Source organism: Lampris incognitus, chromosome 7 (genome assembly GCF_029633865.1).
Source record: "Lampris incognitus isolate fLamInc1 chromosome 7, fLamInc1.hap2, whole genome shotgun sequence".
Classification (NCBI taxonomy): Eukaryota; Metazoa; Chordata; class Actinopteri; order Lampriformes; family Lampridae; genus Lampris; species Lampris incognitus.
The window spans coordinates 46,355,274-46,378,652 of NC_079217.1; the positions used below are offsets into that span (position 1 = coordinate 46,355,274).

The 23,379-nt window shown below is 43.0% G+C and overlaps 1 protein-coding gene across 2 annotated transcripts in view; it reads right to left on the reverse strand.

Annotated features, from left to right (window-relative positions):
• The window catches only part of LOC130115619 (vascular endothelial zinc finger 1-like), a 38,531-nt gene extending 20,107 nt beyond the window's left edge, over positions 1–18,424 (reverse strand). For both annotated transcript variants that reach the window (XM_056283354.1, XM_056283353.1), the window contains exons 1-2: positions 18,359–18,424; positions 3,087–3,832 (exon numbers count right to left, since the gene is read on the reverse strand). In XM_056283354.1, coding sequence (XP_056139329.1) covers positions 3,087–3,832; positions 18,359–18,391 — 779 coding nt within the window. In that variant the 5' untranslated portion in view covers positions 18,392–18,424. The remainder of the gene's footprint in view (positions 1–3,086; positions 3,833–18,358) is intronic.
• Between the last annotated feature and the right edge of the window lie 4,955 nt (positions 18,425–23,379).

Sequence of the window (23,379 nt, forward strand, 5' to 3'; positions counted from 1 at the left end):
GAGTCTGACTAGACTTGAGGAGAGGCCTAAAAACTTTCCTTTTCAGGCCTACATAGCTTAATACATAGATGGCCTCTTAACATGACTTTGATATAGATTTGTGGCAATTGCCAGCCAAGTTGGAATCCCATTTTATTTGGGTCAGTATTGCTGATTTACCTGTTGCACATCTGTGCAAATTATTCTTGACATGACATGCACTCCTGGCTATGAAATGATTACTTAACAGTACCCCATTATTTTTTTAGCACATGAACTATTGTCTTACGAGTTGGGAACAGTCATGCATGACTACATTACAACCAACTGAGACTTTGTAAGGAGGTTTAGATACAAAGCCGTATAAATATCATTAATGCAAAATTTCAATCAAGAACGATTTCATGAGCTGGGAGAATCTGATAAAATTCATTACTTTATCTGTTGAGTTTTCCATGGCCTGGTCCCACCTCCACTCATTGAGTTAAGAAAAAATTATCGGCGTCTGGATGGTGTGGTGGTCTGTTCCGTTGCCTACCAACACGGGGATCGCCGGTTCAAATCCCCGTGTTACCTTCGGCTTGGTCGGGCGTCCCTACAGACACAATTGGCCGTTTCTGCGGGTAGGAAGCTGGATGTGGGTATGTGTCCTGGTCGCCGCACTAGCGTCTCCTCTGGTTGGTCGGGATGCCTGGGGGGGGGGATGGCGTGATCCTCCCACACGCTACGTCTCCCTGGTGAAACTCCTCACTGTCAGGTGAAAAGAAGCAGCTGGCGACTCCACATGTATCGGAGGAGGCATGTGGTAGTCTGCAGCCCTCCCTGGATTGGTAGAGGGGGTGGAACAGTGATCGGGAAAGCTCGGAAGAGTGGGGTAATTAGCCAAAAACAATTGGGAGGGGGAAAAAAAGGGGGGTGGGAAAGCTGAGGGACTAGTATGCCATCCACCATGTGCCAAACACAATTGACCTTTCGCAAGGTCCCGCCTCCCTTAGTTACTGTTGCTATGCCCGTCAAGCATAGCAAGGAAGAAATCAGCACATTGTGTGGGTAAAAGTAACAGTAATAATACGTTAGCTGTATTAACTAGCTAGTAGCAAGCTTAGCTTGGAGCAGACAGGTATTTTTGTTGATTTTGGATGGATTAAGCTAGCCATGGGGTCTGCTATACTGCGAAATCTATTGCCGACATTGCGCTTCTTGCGTTCTGGGTTTCGGGAAGGGAAAGAAAATTACACCCCCTCCAAACTTTTCAGATATCTAGTATCCGATTTGCAGACCCCATAGGCACACCGTTTCAGCATTTTGTTGTGTGTTTGAAAGCTTGACGGACCGTTGCTAAGGTAGGATTGGACAAGCACCGTTCTGGGGCGGTACTCTGCGAAAGGTCAATTGACTGGTGGCGGGCAACTGTGGATGGGTAACTAGTGACCATTTTGAAACCTTTGATGGTGAGCCCCCATGATGCGCAGAGTCAAGGCATACCTTGTTGGTGGTAAAGTATCAACACTGGCTTTCAGTTTCCGAAACAGGGCACAGCGAAGTACATGGATTGAGTTGCTGGTTGATTTTGGGTCATATTGTTTGCATACAAACTGGACAGAGTAACTGGACTTGGTACTTCATCCTCACCAAATGTGTGGAGAATATGAGAGTACTGCTGGAACACTTTCCATGCAGTCCTTTTTCCTATTCCAGTGAACTGGTAGTGTCATATCCAGTGATAGCATGAAATGCCAACATGCCATTAAGCATCTCATTTGGCATTTTGTTACCATGAACACTGGTATAGTGTGGTTTCTTGGCTGTTCCTGCTTTCATACAAATTTCTTGGCTCAGTTGGTGTGCAAACTCAAGAAGTAACACCAGCACATCTGTGTCCCATCACCGGTGAGCTGGTGATACCCTTTAATTGCATTTAAGTCTGCAGGTATCAGCTTCTTGTGCAGCCTGTCGGTGAGAAACATCAGTCCCATCAATCTCAGCAGATCTGCACGAATCAGAACAGCAAATTTTGCCGACAGGTGACAAGTTTGCACGCCCGCACCCAGGCTGAGAATACTGTCACCCCGAGTGTCTAGGCGGAAATGCATTTATCAGCAATATATTTTTTAACTCAAACAATAAAACCTTACATTATGAAATTAGAAACAACAAAACAAAATTAGTATTTACAAAGTTGAATGAAGTTACAACATTTTTCAGCATCTAACGTATAAAATCAATTGATGTCTATGTAGATTTGTCTAATATCTTTATTTAACCATAATTTGATTAAATTGTTCAAAACTTGGTATGGATGTTTTAAATAGGGTGTCTAATGACCTCAGCAAGTTTCAAAACAATCAAGTAATAATAAGTTCAGATGAAATGTCGCAGGCCATACCCACTTAAGTAATTTAGACCAAATCTTGTATTTTGAATATTGTGTGTGCAGCTACATTGTGTATGTAGGTACAAATTTGCTACACATTACACGTGTAGCAAATTTCATGACATCTGGACTGGAGGCCTACCCAGGGTGTCTCCCCACCTGCTACCCAGTGTAAGGATAAGTGGTTTGGATAATGGATGGATGGATGGAAATTTCTAACATCTGTGGCGCCCCCGATGCAAAAATATTGGAATACATTTGCACACATAAACACCCTGGATAATTTGTCTACAGTTTCCTAACAATATGCTGAACTGAGTTATCCTTGCACCACTGCAACAATAGATGCGTTTTCATCCATGGGCACCTGGTGAGAAATGAGCTCAAAGTGACATAATAATAATAATAAAATAGAATGAAAACAATAGGTAACGGAATAGACCACTACACTACCCAGATGCCCATGTCTCAGAAATATTTGGTTAAAAAGCATTAAAAAAACAAAACAAAACAAAATTGGAGACTTAAAAGAGCCGCAATATAGTCATCAAAGAGCTGAATGCGGATCACGAGCCGCGGTCTGAGTAACACAGACTAGGTGCATGGCCCCTTAGCAAATAATAATAGTAACAATTACCAATTTCATTTTTACTATATTATTATTATAAACATTGACTAACATTGTAGATCATTCATGTGTGAACAAGTAAGTGTTTGAATGATTTCCACATACCTGGAGAAGCCCTTTCCACAAACAGAGCAAATGTAAGGCTTATGAACACCACCATCATGTGAGCGCACATGGTACGTCATACGATCCTTCCTTTTGAACCTTTGCTGGCAGATGGGACATTCAAATGGCTTTTCATCAGAGTGCGAGAGCTTGTGACGATTGAGGTGGTAGACATCACGGAAAGCCTTCCCACACATGTCACAGCCATGGTTCTTTTTCACTGGCTTAGGGGGCTTTTTAGGGATGCTCTGCTGCTGTTGGTGTTGCATAGGGGTCATGATGCTTGTTCCTGTGGATGTGGAAGTTGTAGCTGTAGTCAAAATGCCTGCTACAGTAGAGATGTATGGGGAGTTGCCACTGTTCTCCCGTGGTACAGTGGAAATAAGTGGCACCAAGGTGGGGGCCGTTTGTGTCTTCTTGGGCCGCGACACCATTTTGATGCCAGTGTGGCAAGACTCGTGGCGCCGCAGGTGATAACTGTCCCGAAAGGTTTTGTTGCAGTAGCCACAAATAAAGGGTGTCTTTGATTTAGGCTCTTTCTTGACAATGGCAAGGGGAGGCCCACCTCCCCCTGTCCCACTCGCCACATTGTCTTTAAGGAGTTCTGTGGCACTGACTGGGGGCTTTTGGTCCAAGGGGATGGGCAGCACTGGCTTCTGATCTGGTGGCTCTGATCCAGAGTTGAGAAGAGGCAGAAGGCTGTTCCCTGCCACTTGGTGCTGGTGATGCAGGGCCTCATTGGCCTGCTGTAGTGGGAAGAAACAGCAATGCAGTAGATCAGAACAGACAGCCAAAAATATTCAACAGCAGCAAATAGTACAGAGAAGCAATGGGGCGGGGGAGGGGGGGGTTATCAAGAGATGATCAACTAGTGAACTAATATGTGCTTATGGTGGAAAACTGTTTCATTTTTGAGCAATATGCTTATAGCTGTTAGATTGATGATGAAACTCAGTTCAGCATTCATCAGACCAAATCACAGTCATTTTGGAAGAAAATCTACACTGTCAACACCTCATGGACTGAATGTGAGGTTAACATTAAAAGTTAAAAGTCTTTCCTCAGCCAAACCTGGAATGTGGTATAAGAAATGAAATATAATGTAATGTGAAATAATGTATTCGATGCAAAGAAATGTACTTCCTGGAAACAGCAAAATGACAGCATTAATTTCATTGTTATTCCATTTTTATATAATATTCTTCCAGGTCTTCATTTCTTTTGTTGGCTCATATTTACTCTTTCAAAAGTCCACAGCGTTTAATCATTATTTCCATCAGAGTTAATAGTTGACAAGTTTGGGTAGCCAGTATGACATTTACATTCATTCTAATTTTGGTCAACTGACTAGTATTTCTCATGCATTTGGTTGGCATTTCTATATACCAAAGAAACTCCTGAAGCATTTGGTTTACATCGTTGTCTGTTGTGCCCTCCCTGTTGTTGAAAGGAGATCTGTCATGGCTTTGAAGGCTTATAAAGTGATAGGAAATACAATGTAAATGCATACATGGGTTGGTAGCTTGTAATATTGACAACCCATAAGACAACTTTCAGGCATGTTTGACCATTTATTAGAAAATGTGAACATTTTGCACTACTGTTCTACTGCCATGAGGGGGGCTGCCATGGTCTGCTGCACACTATCATATGCACAATGCTGAGAAAACGTTTTCTCGATGCTAAAAAAATGTCAGTGGTGTAAACATTGAATACAAATGGGGATGAAAGAAATAAAGACTAATAGTGTCCTTTTGCGCAGGAAAATTTGTAAAATCGGTTGATTTAATGGCCTGTGATCCCACTATTTTTTAAGTATTACTCACTGTGCGCTGGCCCAATGTGACAGGTTTTACACAAGCGGGTCAGGATTTCCCCAAGTGGTTGAAAAAGTTTCAACGGTGGTGCCCAAAAAATTATCAATTCCACTTCAAAACTGACTTTTGGAGTCAGATAACATTAGTACGAAGTGTTCATTTATATCTAAATCCATTTTCCTAACTGTATTTCTATCCTTAGGGTTATGGTCAATCAACTGACCACAATGATCGTATCAGCCTGGATGGATGTGACAACTACAGGCAGTATCCACTGCGGTTAAATTGATTATATTAAACTGTTTGTTTTATTTCCTGTCCTGATGGATGACTCAAAACGAAATAAACTCTAGTTGACAAGTAATTGTCATCTTCGTTGCATTTCACGTATGCAGAAACGTGGTGATAGGTATGTCCCACTCATGGCGTGCAAGTGCATCCTCGTACACATGCTAAAGGAATACATGATACAAACAACACAGTGACCCAGTTTTCTTACTGTGCTCTATAGCAGCATCAGTACACTAGTGATGCGTGAGTAAGTTTTTTTAGAATGACCGGGATTTCACTCCTACCTAAAACGACCATGGGCGGTCAAAATGGCGGCCGGGTTTTAAACTATATTCTGTCAAGATAAAGACCCAACTGAGATATTAATGCACTGCATACGTTAGTATGTCTATTAAGAAACTATCTGACACAAAATTAACATTTTAACAACTTTAATACTATTTTCAAACAAATTAAAATGGCCGGTGTAAATACTGCAACGCCTCGGTGGTAGTCATGGTGCGTCTGAAACGGCGGCTGTACCCAGACATGTTGGCAATAATACCCGAAAAACAAAACGGAAAACACATATTGCTAACAAACACAAGAATGCCTATAAGACGTGAGATGTAAAAAAGAATTGAATTTAGCGAAGGAAATGACGCGAACAACACATGACGCGCACGATGCGCAAATTACGCATGGTCATTTTGACCGTTCGTTGTCGTTTTAGGTAGCTCTTACCATAACTTTTTTTTTTTAGTGCAATTGATCTAAAACTCATTTTAATGTAAATATATGCAGTTTTAAGAGCATTCAGGTAGCGGCAGGTCTGTATCTTTTTTTTCCACAAAGCTATTAAACTTTGAAAATCCAAAACGGTCAAAATGACCACCATGGTCGTTCTAGTAGTTTTTAAAGTTCAGGTCATTGTTTGGGACTGTTTCAATTGTTATCTTCAGTTCCTTTTTTACATTTCACGCTTTACAAGCCTTGCTACGTTTGTTAGATGAGCAATATGTGTTTTCCGTTTTGTTTTTCAGGTAATATTTTCACTTTTTCAATTTTGCTATTCAAGTTCGACCATGTCTCTCTGAAGTTTAAATTGTTTAAAAATACTATTATAGTTGTTAAAATGTTAAGTTTGGTGTCAGTCGTTTCTTAACAGACATACTAACATATGCAATGCATTAATATCTCAATTGGGTATTTATCTTGACAGAACATAGAGTTTAAAAACCAGCGGTCATTTTGACCGCCTGTGGTCGTTTTAGGTAGATCTTATGTAACTTTTTGTGCAATTGATCTAAACTAATTTTAATGCAAATATATGCAATTTTAGGAGCATTCAGGGAGCAGCAGGTCTGTATCCTTTTTTATTTCTTTTCACAAAGTCATTAAACTTTGAAAATCCAAAACGGTCATACTGACCACCGTCATGGTCGTTCTAGTACCCGCACCCACCCAACCCATTATGAAAGCCAATCCACATCACCCGACCCGCTAAAACATGCGTTAATTAACCACCCAAACCCGACCCGACCCGCAAACCTCCAAATTTAGCCCAGGCTAAAGCCAAGTGAGCAGTGTTCTACCATTTTGTTTTTGGGCTGTTTGCCCAGCATAACACACTGATTGCAAGGCCCAGCCTGTTGTATATTAGCCTGATAGCATCCGGGTCTAGGCTGCTAGATAAACAGACGAACTGCTCCAAACAGTGTTCTTCACTGCTGAATAGCAGCAAAACAAGTAACCTAGCATTAAAGACATGAAATCCTTCTCTCTTTCTCGCTCTCTTTCTTTCTCTCTCTCTCTCCCTCGCGCGCACACACACACACACACACACACACACACACACACACACACACACACACACACACACACACACACACACACACACACACACACACACACACACACACACACACACACACACACACACACGTATGACCAAAATAAAAAATTAAAGGTTGATGTCAAAAAATGCAATGGATACCACTTAGGAAAAAAAACTCCTCATAGGTAAATTCTCAACACATGCACTGACCAAAACCACAATCACAAATCAACGATGTTTGCCTGTGTGTGTGTGTGTGTGTGTGTGTGTGTGTGTGTGTGTGTGTGTGTGTGTGTGTGTGTGTGTGTGTGTGTGTGTGTTAGAGAGAGAGACAGAGGGAGAGAGAGAGACAGACAGACAGACAGACAGAAAGACAGAGAGAGACAAAGAGACAGACACAGACAGAGATAGAGAAAGAGACAGAGACAGACAGACAGAGATTTTGATTTGATTTTTAAAACTTTTATTTAAAAAAAAATACAATCATATTCAAAACACAAGCATAAACAGATATTTAAAAATAAATAAATCGCATCAATTCTCCAGAAAAAAAAAACAAGTTGGTTGTCTTTTACCAAGCACAACACATCCCCATGAGCCAAGATAACACTGAACTGCTGGATATCTTTCATTTCTCTGTAATAATTAAAATCAATCATCCTCCTGACTTTCACCATCCTAGTAAACAGCTCTTTTACATCAATGTCTACCGAGTTGTCCATCTTCCTCTTTCTGCTTACACAAATAGCCATTTTTGCTTGTCCCAAGATAATGTTCATCAGAGAGGGAGAGAGACAGAGAGAGAAAGAGAGACAGAGAGAAAGAGAGACAGATAGGGGAAGAGAAGGTGGACTACTAATGCACAGTGTAGCCTGTTGCACACAAAGTTTCTGTAAGTTCAATCAATCACGTTGCATTTTTATGTAGCGCTTTTCTAGCTGCAACAGCCACTCAAAGCACTTTACAAACTGAGTTATTTATAACTTACTCGGAATGCTGCTTTGTCAATTTTTTGACCCACCTGCCCAAGGTCATGATATATATATATTGTGGCGGACACTAGGGGCTATGCCTCTCACCCAGCTTTTTGAGTTCATGCGCATGCCTTTTGGCTTGAAGGGGGCAGCGCAAACCTTTCAGAGGCTGATGGACTCGGTGTTGCGTGACCTTGCTTTCGTGTTCGTTTATCTCGACGACATATTAGTGGCCAGTCCGTCAGCTGAAGAGCACCTGGCGCACCTGAAACAGGTTTTCCGTCGTCTGGACGAACACGGCCTGATAGTCAACCCGGCCAAGTGTCAGTTTGGACTGCCGGTGATTGACTTCTTGGGTCACCGCATTTCGCCACAAGGCGCGGTCCCGTTGCCTTCTAAGGTGCAAGCAGTGGCGGAGTTTCCCCGCCCAGTCTCTGTTAAGGCGTTGCAGGAATTCTTGGGAATGTTGAATTTCTATAACCGTTTCCTCCCTCGCGCTGCCAACCTCCTTCAGCCACTTTACGAAGCCCTGCGGCTTAGGAAGGCTAACGACCCTGTCGACTGGACTCCCGAACAGGTCCAGGCCTTTGACGGAGCTAAGTGCGCCCTGGCTAACGCTGCCCTCCTCGCCCATTCCACACCCACGGCGTCCATAGCTTTAACAACCGATGTGTCTGACATAGCCGTGGGGGCTGTGTTTGAACAGCGTGTGGCGAATGCGTGGCAGCCTGGTGGGACCCTGGTGGGCCCTCTACCTTCTTCACAGGGTTTTACGCACCTGCTCACAATGGTAGATCGGACCACCAGGTGGCCAAAGGCTGTCCCTCTATCCTCCACAACATCCTCGGATGTTGCACGCGCTTTTCTTTCCTCCTGGGTCGCCCGTTTCAGCAGTCCGTCAGATATCACCTCAGACAGGGGCCCCCAGTTCGTGTCAGAGCTCTGGTCGGCACTTGCGCGATCCTTGGGTGTGCAGGTACACCGCACTACCGCGTATCACCCTCAGGCTAACGGGTTGTGTGAATGTTTTCACCGGTCGCTCAAGGCGGCGCTGCGCTCTCGGATGGTAACTGGGTGGAGCGTTTACCTTGGGTTATGCTCGGGTTGCGTTCAGCTCCTAAGGAGGACCTCGACGCGTCACCCGCTGAGCTGGTGCTCGGTCAGCCCCTCCGCGTCCCTGGGGAACTTTTGCCTGGGAGTTCCGCTCCTCCACCCCGTCCGGCCGTTTATCCTTTTTTGTCCGACAGCACTCGGGTTCCAGGCCCCGTTCACCACTGTTTTCCGCGGTCGTTCGTGCCTGCGGAGCTCATGTCGGCTCGTTTTGTTTTTGTACGGCATGATGCTCACCACTCACCCCTCCAACCCCCATACGATGGCCCATTTTGGGTTCTTGAGACGGGTCCTAAGGGTTTTGTGCTAGATATGGGTGGGCGTAGGGAGCGTGTCTCGCTTGATAGGCTTAAACCGGCGCACAGGGTGGCAGGCGAAGTTGTTTCCGGCCCAGGTTCCCCGTCGGGGAAGTCCTCCTTCCAGGACCCCGGCAGTGTCTTCACGGGTTCAGCGTTCTGCTTCTCAGCCGGCTTTGGACTGTGTTTCACCTACTGTTTCGGCTGAGGGACGGCGCAGCCATTATGGCAGGCTGCTTAAGCCTCCAGTGAGACACTAATTTTCTTTCCAGGAGTCCCTTCTGGGTGTTGGGGGGGGGGGGGCTGTGTGGCGGACACTAGGGGCTATGCCTCTCACCCAGCAGGACTGTGAGCTGGGGGCGTGGTTTACGTTCCCGGACTCGCCGGTGCAGGGTTGTTCCTGCTGCAGTTGGTTTTTGGAGTTGAGGAATAAACATCAAATTCGCCTTGGTCTCCTGTGTTTTTCCTCATTCCTGCCACAATGTATATATATATATATATATATATATATATATATATATATATATATATATATATATATATATATATATATAAAATCCAATGACATTAGCAGCTGATGAGTGTGCGATGCACGAAACAGGCCTGTACTGCTATGTATTAAAACTTTTTTCCCTGCATCTGTATTGACATTCCACTCCTCATTAGTTGAGCACTTATAACAACACCATTGATGGTTTCGGGAAAAAAACACTATATATATATATATAAAACATGATTGCTTATGGCATGAAACAGGCTTGTACTGTCCAGTAAAGAACTTACTTGACTCACTGGATTATTTTGCTCCTTATTTTGTTGAGCGCTTCCCTACCATTGAGTGTTTCTTTTAACAAAGTTATATATATATATTTATCATTTTTCGATTCAAAAATGATAAAAGATAAAAGAATTTTTATTGCGGCCGATAAAACAACTAACTTCTACAAGCTAGAACCCAGCAAATATGACAGCCTACTTCATAGTAACATCACCAAGTCATACAAAAATGCCACAATGTCCTCCGAAAAATAAATTACTAAATTAGACAAAAGAATCGCCTCAAATATAGGAATACAAGACTGCATAGATGTCACTGCCCGGAAGTAGACCTTTATTACCCTGAAGGACCACAAACCAAATTTTTCCAACAAACCGACAAGCAGATTAATTCACCCCCACCAAATCAGAGATCAGAAGAATTAGCAAAAAGCTAATTGAAAACATCAATAGCACTGTCCTGAGGAGGGTCTCCCTAAACCAGTGGAAAAATACTGACCAAGTCTTGGATTGGTTCAGGGGTATAGACAACAAAAACAGCCACACTTTCATCTGCTTCGATATCTGTGACTTTTACCCCTTCATAACTGAAGAGTTGCTAACTAGGGCCATGGATTTTGCATCAGCACACATGGTGATATTGACCGGGACAGGGATATCATCATCCACACAAAAAAGGCAGTGCTGTATTATAAGGAAGGTCCATGGCAAAAACGAAACAGCAATGGATTTGATGGGACCATGTGCAGTTTCGACAGGTCGGAGACCTGTGAGCTAGTAGGCTTGCACCTGTCTTCCCAGAAGAACAATTTAGACATAAATGTAGGGCTCAACAGGGATGATGGGTTGGCTGTCTGCAACAAGCCAGCAAGGGAAGTCAACAAAATTAGAAAGAAGATGTGCAAATTGTTTTCAGACAATGGCCTAAAAATTTCCATTGAAGCCAACAAGAAACATATCAACTTCCTTGACATCACATTAGACCTTAGAGATGGGACACACCGGCCATACACGAAGCCCAACAATGCAATCCAGTATATTCACAAAAGAAAGCAACCATCCACCCTCAATCCTAAACAACACCCCACTAAATGTAAATAGGAGGCCCTCAAATTTATCATCCAATGAGACCATATTTAACGAAGCAGCCCCCCCCATACCAAGAAGCTTTAAGGAAGAGTGGGTTCAACTTCAAACTTAAATACAACCCACCACCTAATCTGAACAGCCAACAACAAAAGAAGCAAAGCAGAAAAAGAAACACCACCTGGTTCAACCCCCCCTAAAGCCACAACGTAGCCTCTAACATCGGCAGGATGCTCCTCACCCTTTTCGATGAATGCTTTGCACCAGGTCACCCACTCAGAAAGATCCTCATCAGAAATATGGTCAAAATCAGCTATAGATGCATGCCAAGTATAAACCAGGTTAGAACACCCCACTGTGCAGGCACCATGGCCAAAAAAGTAACCCACACCACTACCCCCCCCAGTTGCAACTGTCGAGATAAGACATCGTACTCCCTTAATGGGAAATGCCAAGAACAGAGTGTTGTGTACCAGGCATCGGTAACCAGAATGGACAACGGGAAAGTGGACAATTACATAGGTTTGACCGAGCGCACTTTTAAATCCAGGTACAACACCCACATGTGCAGCTTGAGAAATAACCATCTAAGGAATGCAACAACCCTAAGCCGCCATATCTGGTCCCTGGCGGACAAAGGAATTGACTATACCATATTGTGGAAGGTGCTTGCCAAGAGCAGAGTACATTCTACGGGGGAGACACCCTGGACAGGCCACCAGACTATCACACAGGGGGCGCGCGCACACACACACACACACACACACACACACACACACACACACACACACACACACACACACACCTAGGGACAATTTAGTATGGCTGATTCACCTGACCTACATGTCTTTGGACTGTGGGAAGAAACCGGAGCCCCCGGAGGAAACCCACGCAGACAGGGGGAGAACATGCAAACTCCACACAGGACGACCCCGGACAACCCCCAAGGTTGGACTACCCCGGGACTCGAACCCAGGACCTTCTTGCTGTGAGGTGACCGCGCTAACCACTGCACCACTGTGCTGCCCTGGTATTGGCCCATGACAAGAAGTTATTTGGGGAAAAAAAAGATCATTTATTTTTATATATTTTATATTTACTCAGCAGAAGCAACTTGGAATGATGCTGATCTCTTTTTACAGTTTTAAAAACCCAACTACTACTATTTTCAGCTGCTCCTGTTAGGGGTCGCCACAGCGGATCATCCGTTTCGAATTTCTTCCTGTACTCTGTGTCTTCCTCTGTCACACCAGCCACCTGCATGTCCTCCTCACCACATCCATAAACCTCCTCTTTGGTCTTCCTCTTTTCCTCTTCCCTGGCAGCTCCATATTCAGCATCCTTCTCCCAATATACCCAGCATCTCTCCTCCACACATGTACACACCATCTCAATCTTGCCTCTCTTGCTTTGTTTCCAAACCGTCTAACCTGAGCTGTCGCTCTAATATACTTGTCCGCCCACAATTTTTTATGCATCTTCAGCCTTTGCAGCAAGCATCATTAGGGACTGCACACGCTTCCTTCGGGAGCTTGCTTCGGGCACTCACAGCTACTGCCACAATGGCATCTTAGGCCATTTTCTTGCCATGCTAGCCCGCTACGAGTCCATGTGAGCTGGAAATCAAAAATAATGGAAATTATCTTTACAATGCAAGAATAGTCAATGCGCTTCATTTGGTCTGATAGAGAAACCAGAATAAATTATTTCTAGTGCTATAATTACATAAAGTAAATTAATCAATATTGAAACAATTTTCCATCTCCCAAGCGAGTAATTTAATACTTAACAGTGAACTTTATTTAACATTTGCTTTGGTGAAACCATCGTCATTTTTGACTCAGGCTGAGTGGGGGCTGAATCCTATTGTGGGTCCACGTTCACAGTGCACTCTCCCTCATTTCCCTGACTTGTTGCCGATACTGAATTGATTAACAGTCAACAGTTTAGTCGACTGCACTTCAATGACAAATAAGCTGCTCAGGTGATGATGTGATGATTTTATAAATTGTGTTTACATTCAGTTTGTTTGACTGTATGTGTGACTATCCGCTTTGCGCAAGGCAGAAAACTAAAGCAGAGGCAGAAAGCGCGAGCACAGAACGACAGAGCTACGTGCTCTCCGCGTCTGCACTGCCAAAACAGCCTTACAAAACAGCCTCCAGGGCGTCCAGGTAGTGCAGCAGTCTATTCCGTAGCCTACCAACACGGGGATCTTTGGTTCGAATCCCCGTGTTACCTCCGGCTTGGTCGGGAGTCCCTACTGACACAATTGGCTGTGTCTGCGGGTGGGAAGCCGGATGTGGGTGTGTCCTGGTCGCTGCACTAGTGCCTCCTCTGGTCGGTCGGGGCACCTGTTTGGGGAGGAAGGGGAACTGGGGGGCTATAGCGTGATCCTCCCACGTGCCACGTCCCCCTGGTGAAACTCCTCACTGTCAGGCAAAAAGAAGCGGCTGGTGACTCCACATGTATCGGAGAAGGCATGTGGTAGTCTGCAGCCATCCCTGTATCGACAGAGGGGGTGGAGCAGCGACCGGGACGGCTCAGAAGAGTGGGGTAATTGGCCAAGTACAATTGGGGAGAAAAAGGGAGAATTTTTTTTTTTAAATAATAATAATTTTAAAAAAACAGACTTAACCAGACTATCAAACAAACCAATGTAAACCGGGTTTTAGGGAAATCGCGTTATTATGAATCATGTATACTTTAATCGAGCTTTTACCTAAACCTGGTTATTCACAGTAATCAGAGTATTGTGTGCATGTAAACAAACTCAGTGAGGAGTGTCGTGAGGGAGAGACAATTTGACCTCCTAACATTACTGGACACGTTACCATCACTGATAGCTCTAACCCTTAACAAGAAATTCATATAATACATGCCATAACCTTTTACATGAGGATGACTTCAAAAGCAACTATTCAGAGAGCCGGGTGCTGTATGTGGCTAGTCAGCTGGCTAGCTTAATAACTTAGCAGGCTGAGTTTGCAGATATGCAAACACTAGTAATTCAGCTACGTAAAAACAAGGGTAATAATAACAAGCAACATGGAGAGCCATGGGACCCTGCATTAAGTGAAAATCAATCAATAGCTGATCGTCTGATTGATCAATCGACCCAAGGGTCAAAGTACACCTGCATCCTAGATACATATAATACACATATCACAAGGAATAATCTTGACATACCTGAATTATCTGATCCAAAACTGATCTTCTTGTCAAATGACGATGTACCACTAACACACGAGCGTGACTTGGGCGTGTTGAGCTCAAGCTGAACGCAAACGAACATCCTCGTGGATACTTGGAAATAGAAAACAAGTCTTCACGCACTTCAGCCTACAGATGTCCTCAAATCCTCTCCATTTCACCTGGGAACCTGGATTATTGAGCATGTATCAAGAAATTTTACTTGATTTTCAGTGGTTGGAGACTTTCAAGACTCGTTACACTTCATCTAATCATCGAAACAGCGTCATTTGGTGGTCAAAACCTGGACCTACAAGTCACTATGATCAGAAAAAATACAACTGACCCCGTCTATACAGAGGAAAATAACCACAAAACAATTAGATATATTTTATAATGTCAATACATGTGTGGTATGATCATATCCAGAATCCATTATTATCGCAGCGGTGCACAGGTGAGTGTACAAAATCTACCAGGCACTAACAACACATTCCCCAGGACACAGTCAGATTCCACATACACACTACCGAAAGAATCCCTCTTAAAAAGGAACAAAATGTTTAATACAAGCCCCACATGTACATCCCACTATTTTGTTGTCGAATAGATTAAGACCACAAATTTAAAAGAAATTAAAAATTGAATTGAAAAATATCATTTAGCCGGCTGTGGCAGCATTATATTCAACTTGTAAATCTAGACATTTCATAATTATTCTTGCAAACGAATCCTTTTTTCCCTCCAAGAGGGGTTCTTTCATTATTGTGTATGGGGAATCCGACACTGTTCTGAGGAGTACACTGTGTTGTATTGTGAAGGTGTCTTATTTGCACATCAGAGTGGAACTGATTGTACCAGACATAATAGGGTTACCATATTATGTCATATTTTGTCCATTATGTACACCACCCAATCCTACCAAACAAAATAGTTCATTTTAAGTGAGCACCGCCCTAGTCTCGCAACACCAGACAATCGGAGAGCTCAGCCTACCAACGTCTGGGGACTTCTAAACGCAAGATAGCTGCGACAACGGCGGCGAGAACAAATCTACGCCTACTGCTTTGGAAATCTAGGCCATCTAGGACACGCCTTACCAGAAATTATGCCTCCCCCCCTTCCTCCTCCATAGTGATTTGAAGTTTGCAGGTTCGATCCCCAGCTTCACCAGAGAGTGTGTTGAAGTGTCCTTGAGCAAGATGCTGAACACCTAACTGCTCCAGATGAGCGGGCCGGTGCCTTGCATGGCAGCCTCTGCCATGGTGTGTGATTGGCGAAATATGAGGTGTATATTGCAAGCGCTTTGAGTGGTCGGTAGAGTAGAAAAATATCTGTTTGTTTTTAACCCATGAATATGTTTTGCCATAAACGCTACAAACATCAACAAACTTCGGAGGAGTTTTTTTCAGGGACTTCTTCAGGGACTGCTGCTGAGCCATTCTACAATGCACGCATTGCTGGTACGACAGTGTTTACAAGCACACAACTTCTGCATGTCACCATCCCAATATGAAGGGCCGCCCCAAAGACTTTGGATTGGCTCTGCAATGCAATTTTTTTTCCCCCCAAACTCTCTAATTGTTTCCACTAAGGCATTTAACTGGCATGCTGTGACATAACTCCCCCCCACACACACACACACTCCCACTGTGCCCTGGCGATCGGATCACCGATCAACAATCTCGAGTAGCCACGACTGGACGATATGAAAATAGAAATGATCACCCGACCTTAGCCTAAGGTAAACTAATGTCACATCTTCATCCTTTTTCATTATATTGCCCTTATTGGCATAAGAGCAGTGCCTCGGAATCAGAAGGTACAGCAGGTCGTCCGGTAACTGGAGGGTTGCTGGTTCGATCCTCGGCTTCTTCTTGCAAAAATGTTGAGGTGTTCCTGAGCAAAATGCCTAACCCCTAACTAGAGCCCTGCACAAGCCAAAAACTCCAGCCGTAGCCTGACCCCGACCTATGGTGTTCAAGCCCCAGCCCCAGCCCGAAAAAGTCTGCAATTATTCAGCCCGTGTCCGACCCGAGACGGACATCAATATCATCAATATCACCAATATCAAGCTCTCTCTGACGCGTGCCCTTTCTGATGCACACTCTCTCTGATGCACTCTCTGATGCGCGTTTGCCCTGATACACACAAACAGCATGGTTAACTGTCACTTGTAATGCATGCATACATGAGTATGTGCAATATTTATAATATAATCAATATAACAATATTTCATACAGTGGCCTATGAGTGCTCTGCACATATATGGGGAGTTAAACGAGCCCGAGTCCGACCCGTGCCTGATCTATTAAACACAAAATAAAAAATAAAAAATGGCCCGAGCCCGGCCCGAATCAACTCAGCATGTTGGGGCCTATCCAGAACTGACGGGCTTGCAGACCTCTACCCCTAACTGCTCCCGATGAGCTTCTTGTTACTTTGCATTGTTGACACCATCAGAGTGTGAGTGTGCGAACATTGGTAAATGTGAGGCAATAATTGTAAAGCATTTCATAAATGCAGTCCATATACCAAAGTGGAGATATAGCTGATATACAGTAACACAAAATATTGTTTTGGACTATAGCAAAGCACCCAACTGAAGACAATCAGAGGAAGTGCATCAGTCCTACATTTCTTGCAGTGAAACCTAAATAACCACCTTCACCTCTGTTAAGTACCAACCCCAGATATTTGTCCTTGTAAGCCATTTAATCAAAGACTCACATGAGCCACCAACCTCTTCACAAATGAACAGGAACAGTAACAATACGAACTTCTATAAGATGACACAGGTGTATGTGCCACTATGCGTAAGCAGAAATCGCACTATTGTACACCTACTCTACTTACTATATTCTTAAGACAAATCAAGGCGCAAGAGAATCTGTTATTTGTAACAATAGTTTTGGCCAATGTTAGTCACCGAAAAACTTTACTAAAACATTAATCCAAACTGAAGTAATCATGTTCAATTTTGACATCTGCCAGATTATATCTATTATGTATTCAACAGGAAAAAATCAAACAAATCAAAACACAAAAGGACACTTTTTTTAAGAGACTGGGCCTTTTATCTGATGGCGAAAGGCAGCGCTAATGTCGGAACGACCTGAAATCTCTGACAGGCATTAAGCAACGGGGGGCTCTGCTGAAAGAGCAGTGTAGTTGGCATTCTTCCTTACGATCCGCGGTCCACAACAAGGAGAGGGGAAAGTTTAGAGTCGGAAGTGCAGGTTCACTTGATGTTTGCGTGCCAAGTAGCTAAGATTTCACTATGCTGACTATAGCCCGTGGTTGGAAGACAAACACGGCTAGTCACATTTTGGTTAACCTAGCTCGCTCAGTAAATGATAAGGCTGGGTAAAAGAAAAAAAAAACAACAACAAATTACTTACTAGCCAATATCGCTTCCTGCTGTGAAGTTTTCTTTTCCGAAATTCTTATTTCCTAGGTCAGCTAACCCGTTAGCTGCTTAGCTTAGATAACGCAGCGATAGCTGTAGCTGCTAGCCTAATTTGCCAGCGCGCGCGTGAACGCTTCTCGCGGATCTGAAATTACAAATCTCGTTCAACTCCGAACAATTGAGTAGATCGGAAATAAAACGAATAAACCGAAATGACACACCACCCCGCGCACACGCCAAAACAAAATGGAAGCGTCAACATCCTTCAACTGTCGCCATTGACCAGTCACAACCGGCGGTATCCAATTTGATGAGGCTGGCGAGCTGTTTGCTCCACCGAGCCAAATAGCAAGCTAGCTAACGCACTGTTAGCCCTGGCTAACGCAAACTACTATTGTTTTTGCGTGAATAGCTCCGCTTAAACTCCGCGCGTATTTCGGGGGCAACGGATTTAACGCCACGTCGATATTGATTATCGCATTCCCCACGCATTGTGTCACTTACTTGAAATAAAAACGTACTCCAGCTTGGTTCCATTGTATCATTTCAAATCTGCAGGAAACCTACAAGGAATCTACAACAAAGCAGCTAAATATGGCAGCTACAACTTCCTGTAACCCTCGGGCTGAACCGTAGCCAATGGACATTGCGGGACGTCTGGAACAAATAAATCAGTTTCAGGATCCTTCCCGTTGACCTTTTCTTGGAAGTTTGCGGCTATATGCGAGAGAGAGAGAAAAATGTGCCGCCGTATTTGAGCAAATGCACAAATATAATTCTCTAAAAGACAAATCTATATAATATGCAAAGCCCAACGATGTTCATCAAGCGTGTTTTTGCGGCAATATGTCCACCCGTATTAGTCCAGATGCAGCGTTGCGCAGCTTTAGTAAATCTGAGTTTATCAATTCTATCGCTTAAAAGTTGGAACGTGGAATTAGAAGCATGTGACGTAAACCTGCTGTTAGACGTTATTTAAAGCCAAGGCAAATCGCTTATCATAAAATATGCAAAGAGCACATTAGCACCTAAAATGAATCAAGTTACACATTTACTGATTTGGATTTTTTTTTTGTAGACGGTCATATAGGGTATATTAATTTTAATCCCCTGATAAGGATAACCAACTGTGGCATTGAAATATGTTAATGATTGCCTGTGATGACTGGAAGCTTTCAGATCAAGACCAGAGTGTTGAGTGTGAGGCTTTCACACTTAAATTAAAAAAAGTAAAATGAATCTAAAGAGCTTATTACGGTGATAACCTCCATCCATTTATATTTGTAACATTACTGAAAATACTTGGAATAATTAAACACTGAATTTTGGTTGAAACACTATTTCCTTGGTATAATATTCATCTGAAAGTACTGACACGAGTCATGACCTCAAATTTCATAGTGATCAGGCTGACTGACCTGATTTTAAGTTTAAACCTATTAAGGGATGGCTGGGCATACTACCTCGTTTGCCGATTTTAAATATCCTTTGCATATTGAGTTATGGGGCTACTTTCTCCTTCACGACTGTGAATTTTTTTTTTAATTTTTTGAACGACAAGTTAACATGAGCTTTGCGTTTATGGCGTCTCCTGCTGGTTTGCATGGTATGTGGGGTCCTTTCAAGTATGTATCTGCAGATTGGAGATCTTCAAGCGGGAGGGTGTTCAACCAAAAGTAGGCGGATCGTAAACCACTGGTAGGTGGGCAACTCCAAATGGGAGGTCTGTTTGAAGAAGGGAAATGTAAAGGGGTGGCGTCGTCTGTCCACAAACTGCCTATACTACATAATTTGCCATTACCGATATACATTTAAGCATGGCTTGTATTTTATTCTAATAATACGTTTCGTTAAAACTAAGGACATAAATATATATTTAAAATGGAAAATACAGACAATATAACACTTCAAATATCGGAATTGTGGTCTCATTTCCTGCGAGGAAATGTGTATTACTACCAAAACAGTGACATTGTATGGCAATAAATTAAAAAAAAACTGGTTCTCCAAAGAATTACACCTCCTTGCACAAAGAAAAGAACTGGGCATACAAAAACAGAAAAGCAAAGTCTAGCTACACAACAGAACTCGAACAATTCTCTTCCAGTAACTCCAGATCAATATATAAAAACGTAAGGAAAATACAGGCTACAAAAACGCCCCTGCTCCCCTCCCGATAATGACCATAACCTCCCAGATAAATTAAATAAGTTTTATGCAAGGTTTGAAAAACCTATTCCACCAGGCATCCCCCCTACTCCCACTCCAATGCCACCCTTCTGCATCCAGGAGGATGAGGTGAGAGCAACATCCAAGAAAGTGAACAATAAGAAAGGAGTAGGGCCAAACGGCATCAGTCCTGCTTTGTTGAGCCGCTGTGCAGCACAATTGGCCCCAATATTTTCCACCATATTTAACACCTCTCTAAGCCAGTGTACAGTCCCACAGTGCTTCAAACTCCCTACCATCATTCCTGTGCCAAAGTCCTCAAAGATCACCTGCCTCGATGACTTCAGACCAGTTGCCCTGACACCTGTAGCCATGAAAGCATTTGAGTACATCATTCTGTCACACTTGAAATTTTGCACCTCCCCAATGATGGACCCATATCAATTTTCCTGTCAAGCCAACTGGTCTGTTGAGGATGCAGTTAGCATATCCCTCTATCATGCCCTGCAACACTTGGAATCACCAAACACCTACGCACGCATCCTGTTCATAGACTTTAGTTCCGCCTTCAACTCCATCAACCCACTTAAACTCTTTACCATACTCTTGGATATCAACATTGACCCAGCCATATGCTACTGGATTCGGAGCTTCTTGTGGAACAGGCCACAGAGGGTGAAGGTTAATAACCTAACCTCATACCCTCTTACCCTCAGTACAGGTGCTCCTCAAGGCTGTGTTCTCTCCCCCTGGCTCTTCTCACTTTACACCACCCACCTCACATCCATGGACAATACGCAGATGACACAACCATTGTAGGCCTCATCTCCAACAATGATGAAACCCAGTACCGTACTACAGTAAACCAAGCTGTCACTTGGTGTACAAACAACAACCTTCTGCTTAATACAGCCAAAACCCAAGAACTCATTACTGACTTCCGATGCATGCTGAATCCTAAAATACCCATACAAATGAACGGAGACCCCATCCCCACCATCGACTCTTTTAAATTCCTAGGAACATACATCAGCAATAACCTGGAGTGGAAAATTAACACTGAACATCATTGCAAAATCTCAATAACGACTTTACTTTCTTATGCAGCTTAAAAGATACCGTATCAAACATCAACTGCTCTTTCTGTTCTACTCAGCCATTATCGAATCCATCATAACATCTTCTATTACAGTATGGTATGGCAGCACGGACAGTCAAACATGGGAAAAACTGCAGCGGATTGTCAACAAGGCATCCAAAATCATAGGCAACCCACTCCCCTCAGTTGAATATCTACATACTAACTGGACTGTAAAGCGAGCAAAGAAGATCATCTCCGACCCCCCACATCCTGCTCATCACCTCTTCCAGCTCCTTCCCTCATGGAGGCACTACAGGTCACTGTCCACTAAGACTAAACACTTCACAAACAGTTTTTTCCCCCTAGCCATAAGGACTCTGAATTCCTCCCTATAGTCCCCTCCTCACACACCATTGGCATAAATACCACCATTCACCTGATTGTTATGCATGATGTGTTTATTTCTGTTATTGTGTAACTGTATTGTTCATGATAATATGTGGAGTGTCTGTTGTTGTCATGTATGTATTGTGCCAACCGGGTATCACGAGATTTCATATCATAGTCACGAAATTTTATCTATGAAATCATGCTGGAGGACACTGAAATTTTCTTGTCTGGCACCACTAAGTTATATCCAATGCATTTCTATGGGCCAAGTTTTTCTTGCGCGAGTCACGTTATCAAGATGCTGGCTCTGGCTGGTCTGGCCTCCCGGGAGAATGCTGGTATATTTGAAAACACAAAAACTATGGCGGTTAGGGTTAGGGTAGTGATACCGGGCTGATTGTGCTGCAGAGTTTAATGTGTACCCAAAACAAATTCCACCAGCCTTGGTCGTGTGGCTAATAAAACAATTTAATCTAAATTGTCTGGTGCGTCTTTCTTTTAATCGTTTTATTAGGTGTTTGATAGACTATAAATATGTATTTTAATCCTTCTGTGATGTGTTTGATTGACAAGAGAGCAAGAACTCTTATACATATAGCTGAGTTGACATTGTTGGACTCTGAATCATCTAACAGAGGGAAATGAGTGGTGGTTATAGGGCGATGGACATAGAAGAAGCTTGGACCTGCCTGATGATGATGCGTTTACGTTGTTTTGTGAGGTGTGAGTTGAAGTGAGGGGTTGTTGATAGCAGATGCTGCTCAGTTGACCACTTTGTTAGCTTTGTGTTTAAATGACCAACATTTTCAGGAGCTATGTGTGCATCACTGTGGTCATGGATTACTACAGTGATGTCATTGAGATAGCTGTGATCAAACACAACTTCCTCTAGTTTTGTAATGTTCAGAATGCCTGTCAAACCACCTCTTGAAATGGTTGGTGTGCTTCTCTTTAACTACAGCATTACACAGAAGATGACCGTCAGTGAATTTCACCGTACGCTGTGAGGGCAATCACGTATGAATTGCCACGACTGTGCAGAGGTGGCAAAACCAGGTCCATAAAATAAAAGTCCAAACCGTGTATTTCCTCCACCCATATTGTTAATCAGCTGATTTCATTCCCTCCCTAGCTGAAGAGTGGTGTTCATCAGAACCACGTGATTCATTGCATGGATGGAGCAAATATACGGTTAGGACGTTTACTCTTTAGACCTTGTTTTACCACGTCTGACAGTGTGTATTCTGTTTCTGCTGTGTATTTGTATTGTGTCGTAGTAGTTATTTACAGTAATGGGCTTAGACAGGGTCAGAAACGAACATTCATTGCAACCTGCTGTGTGCATAAAAGTACAGGAGCCACTTATTGATGGTGTGTTCTTCCTTAGTGAGGTGTTTATTTGTACTGTTAATTCTGCCTTCCATGAGAAAAATCAAATATAACAAACACTGACATATAACAAAACAATTTTCTTGCTCAATAAAAAAAAACATAACCCACATTGTTTTTCGAAATAATTTTATAATCAAATTTTCAGTCATTAATATTCTAACAATTTGTTGTCCACTCAACATGATACACCCCAGATTCGGGGTTCTATTTTTCTATTTATTTGGATTAGTCTTTTTACACATTTTTTAATATAAGGACAATTGTGTAATCAACTACAATATGAATCGAAGTGCTTGCATAAAAGATTTACCGTAAAAATCAAAGTGTATGAATTAAATTTCCTTTCTGTTACCTGTTAACACATTATCATCCCAAATTCTTTTTTTTTTGTAACTCAATATTTTTATTGAAAATATGTCCCCATAGATAAGGCACAATAATGTTCAAAAGCAAATATCATTTTGTCAGCAGTTACAGCTAAGGTCAAAATTAT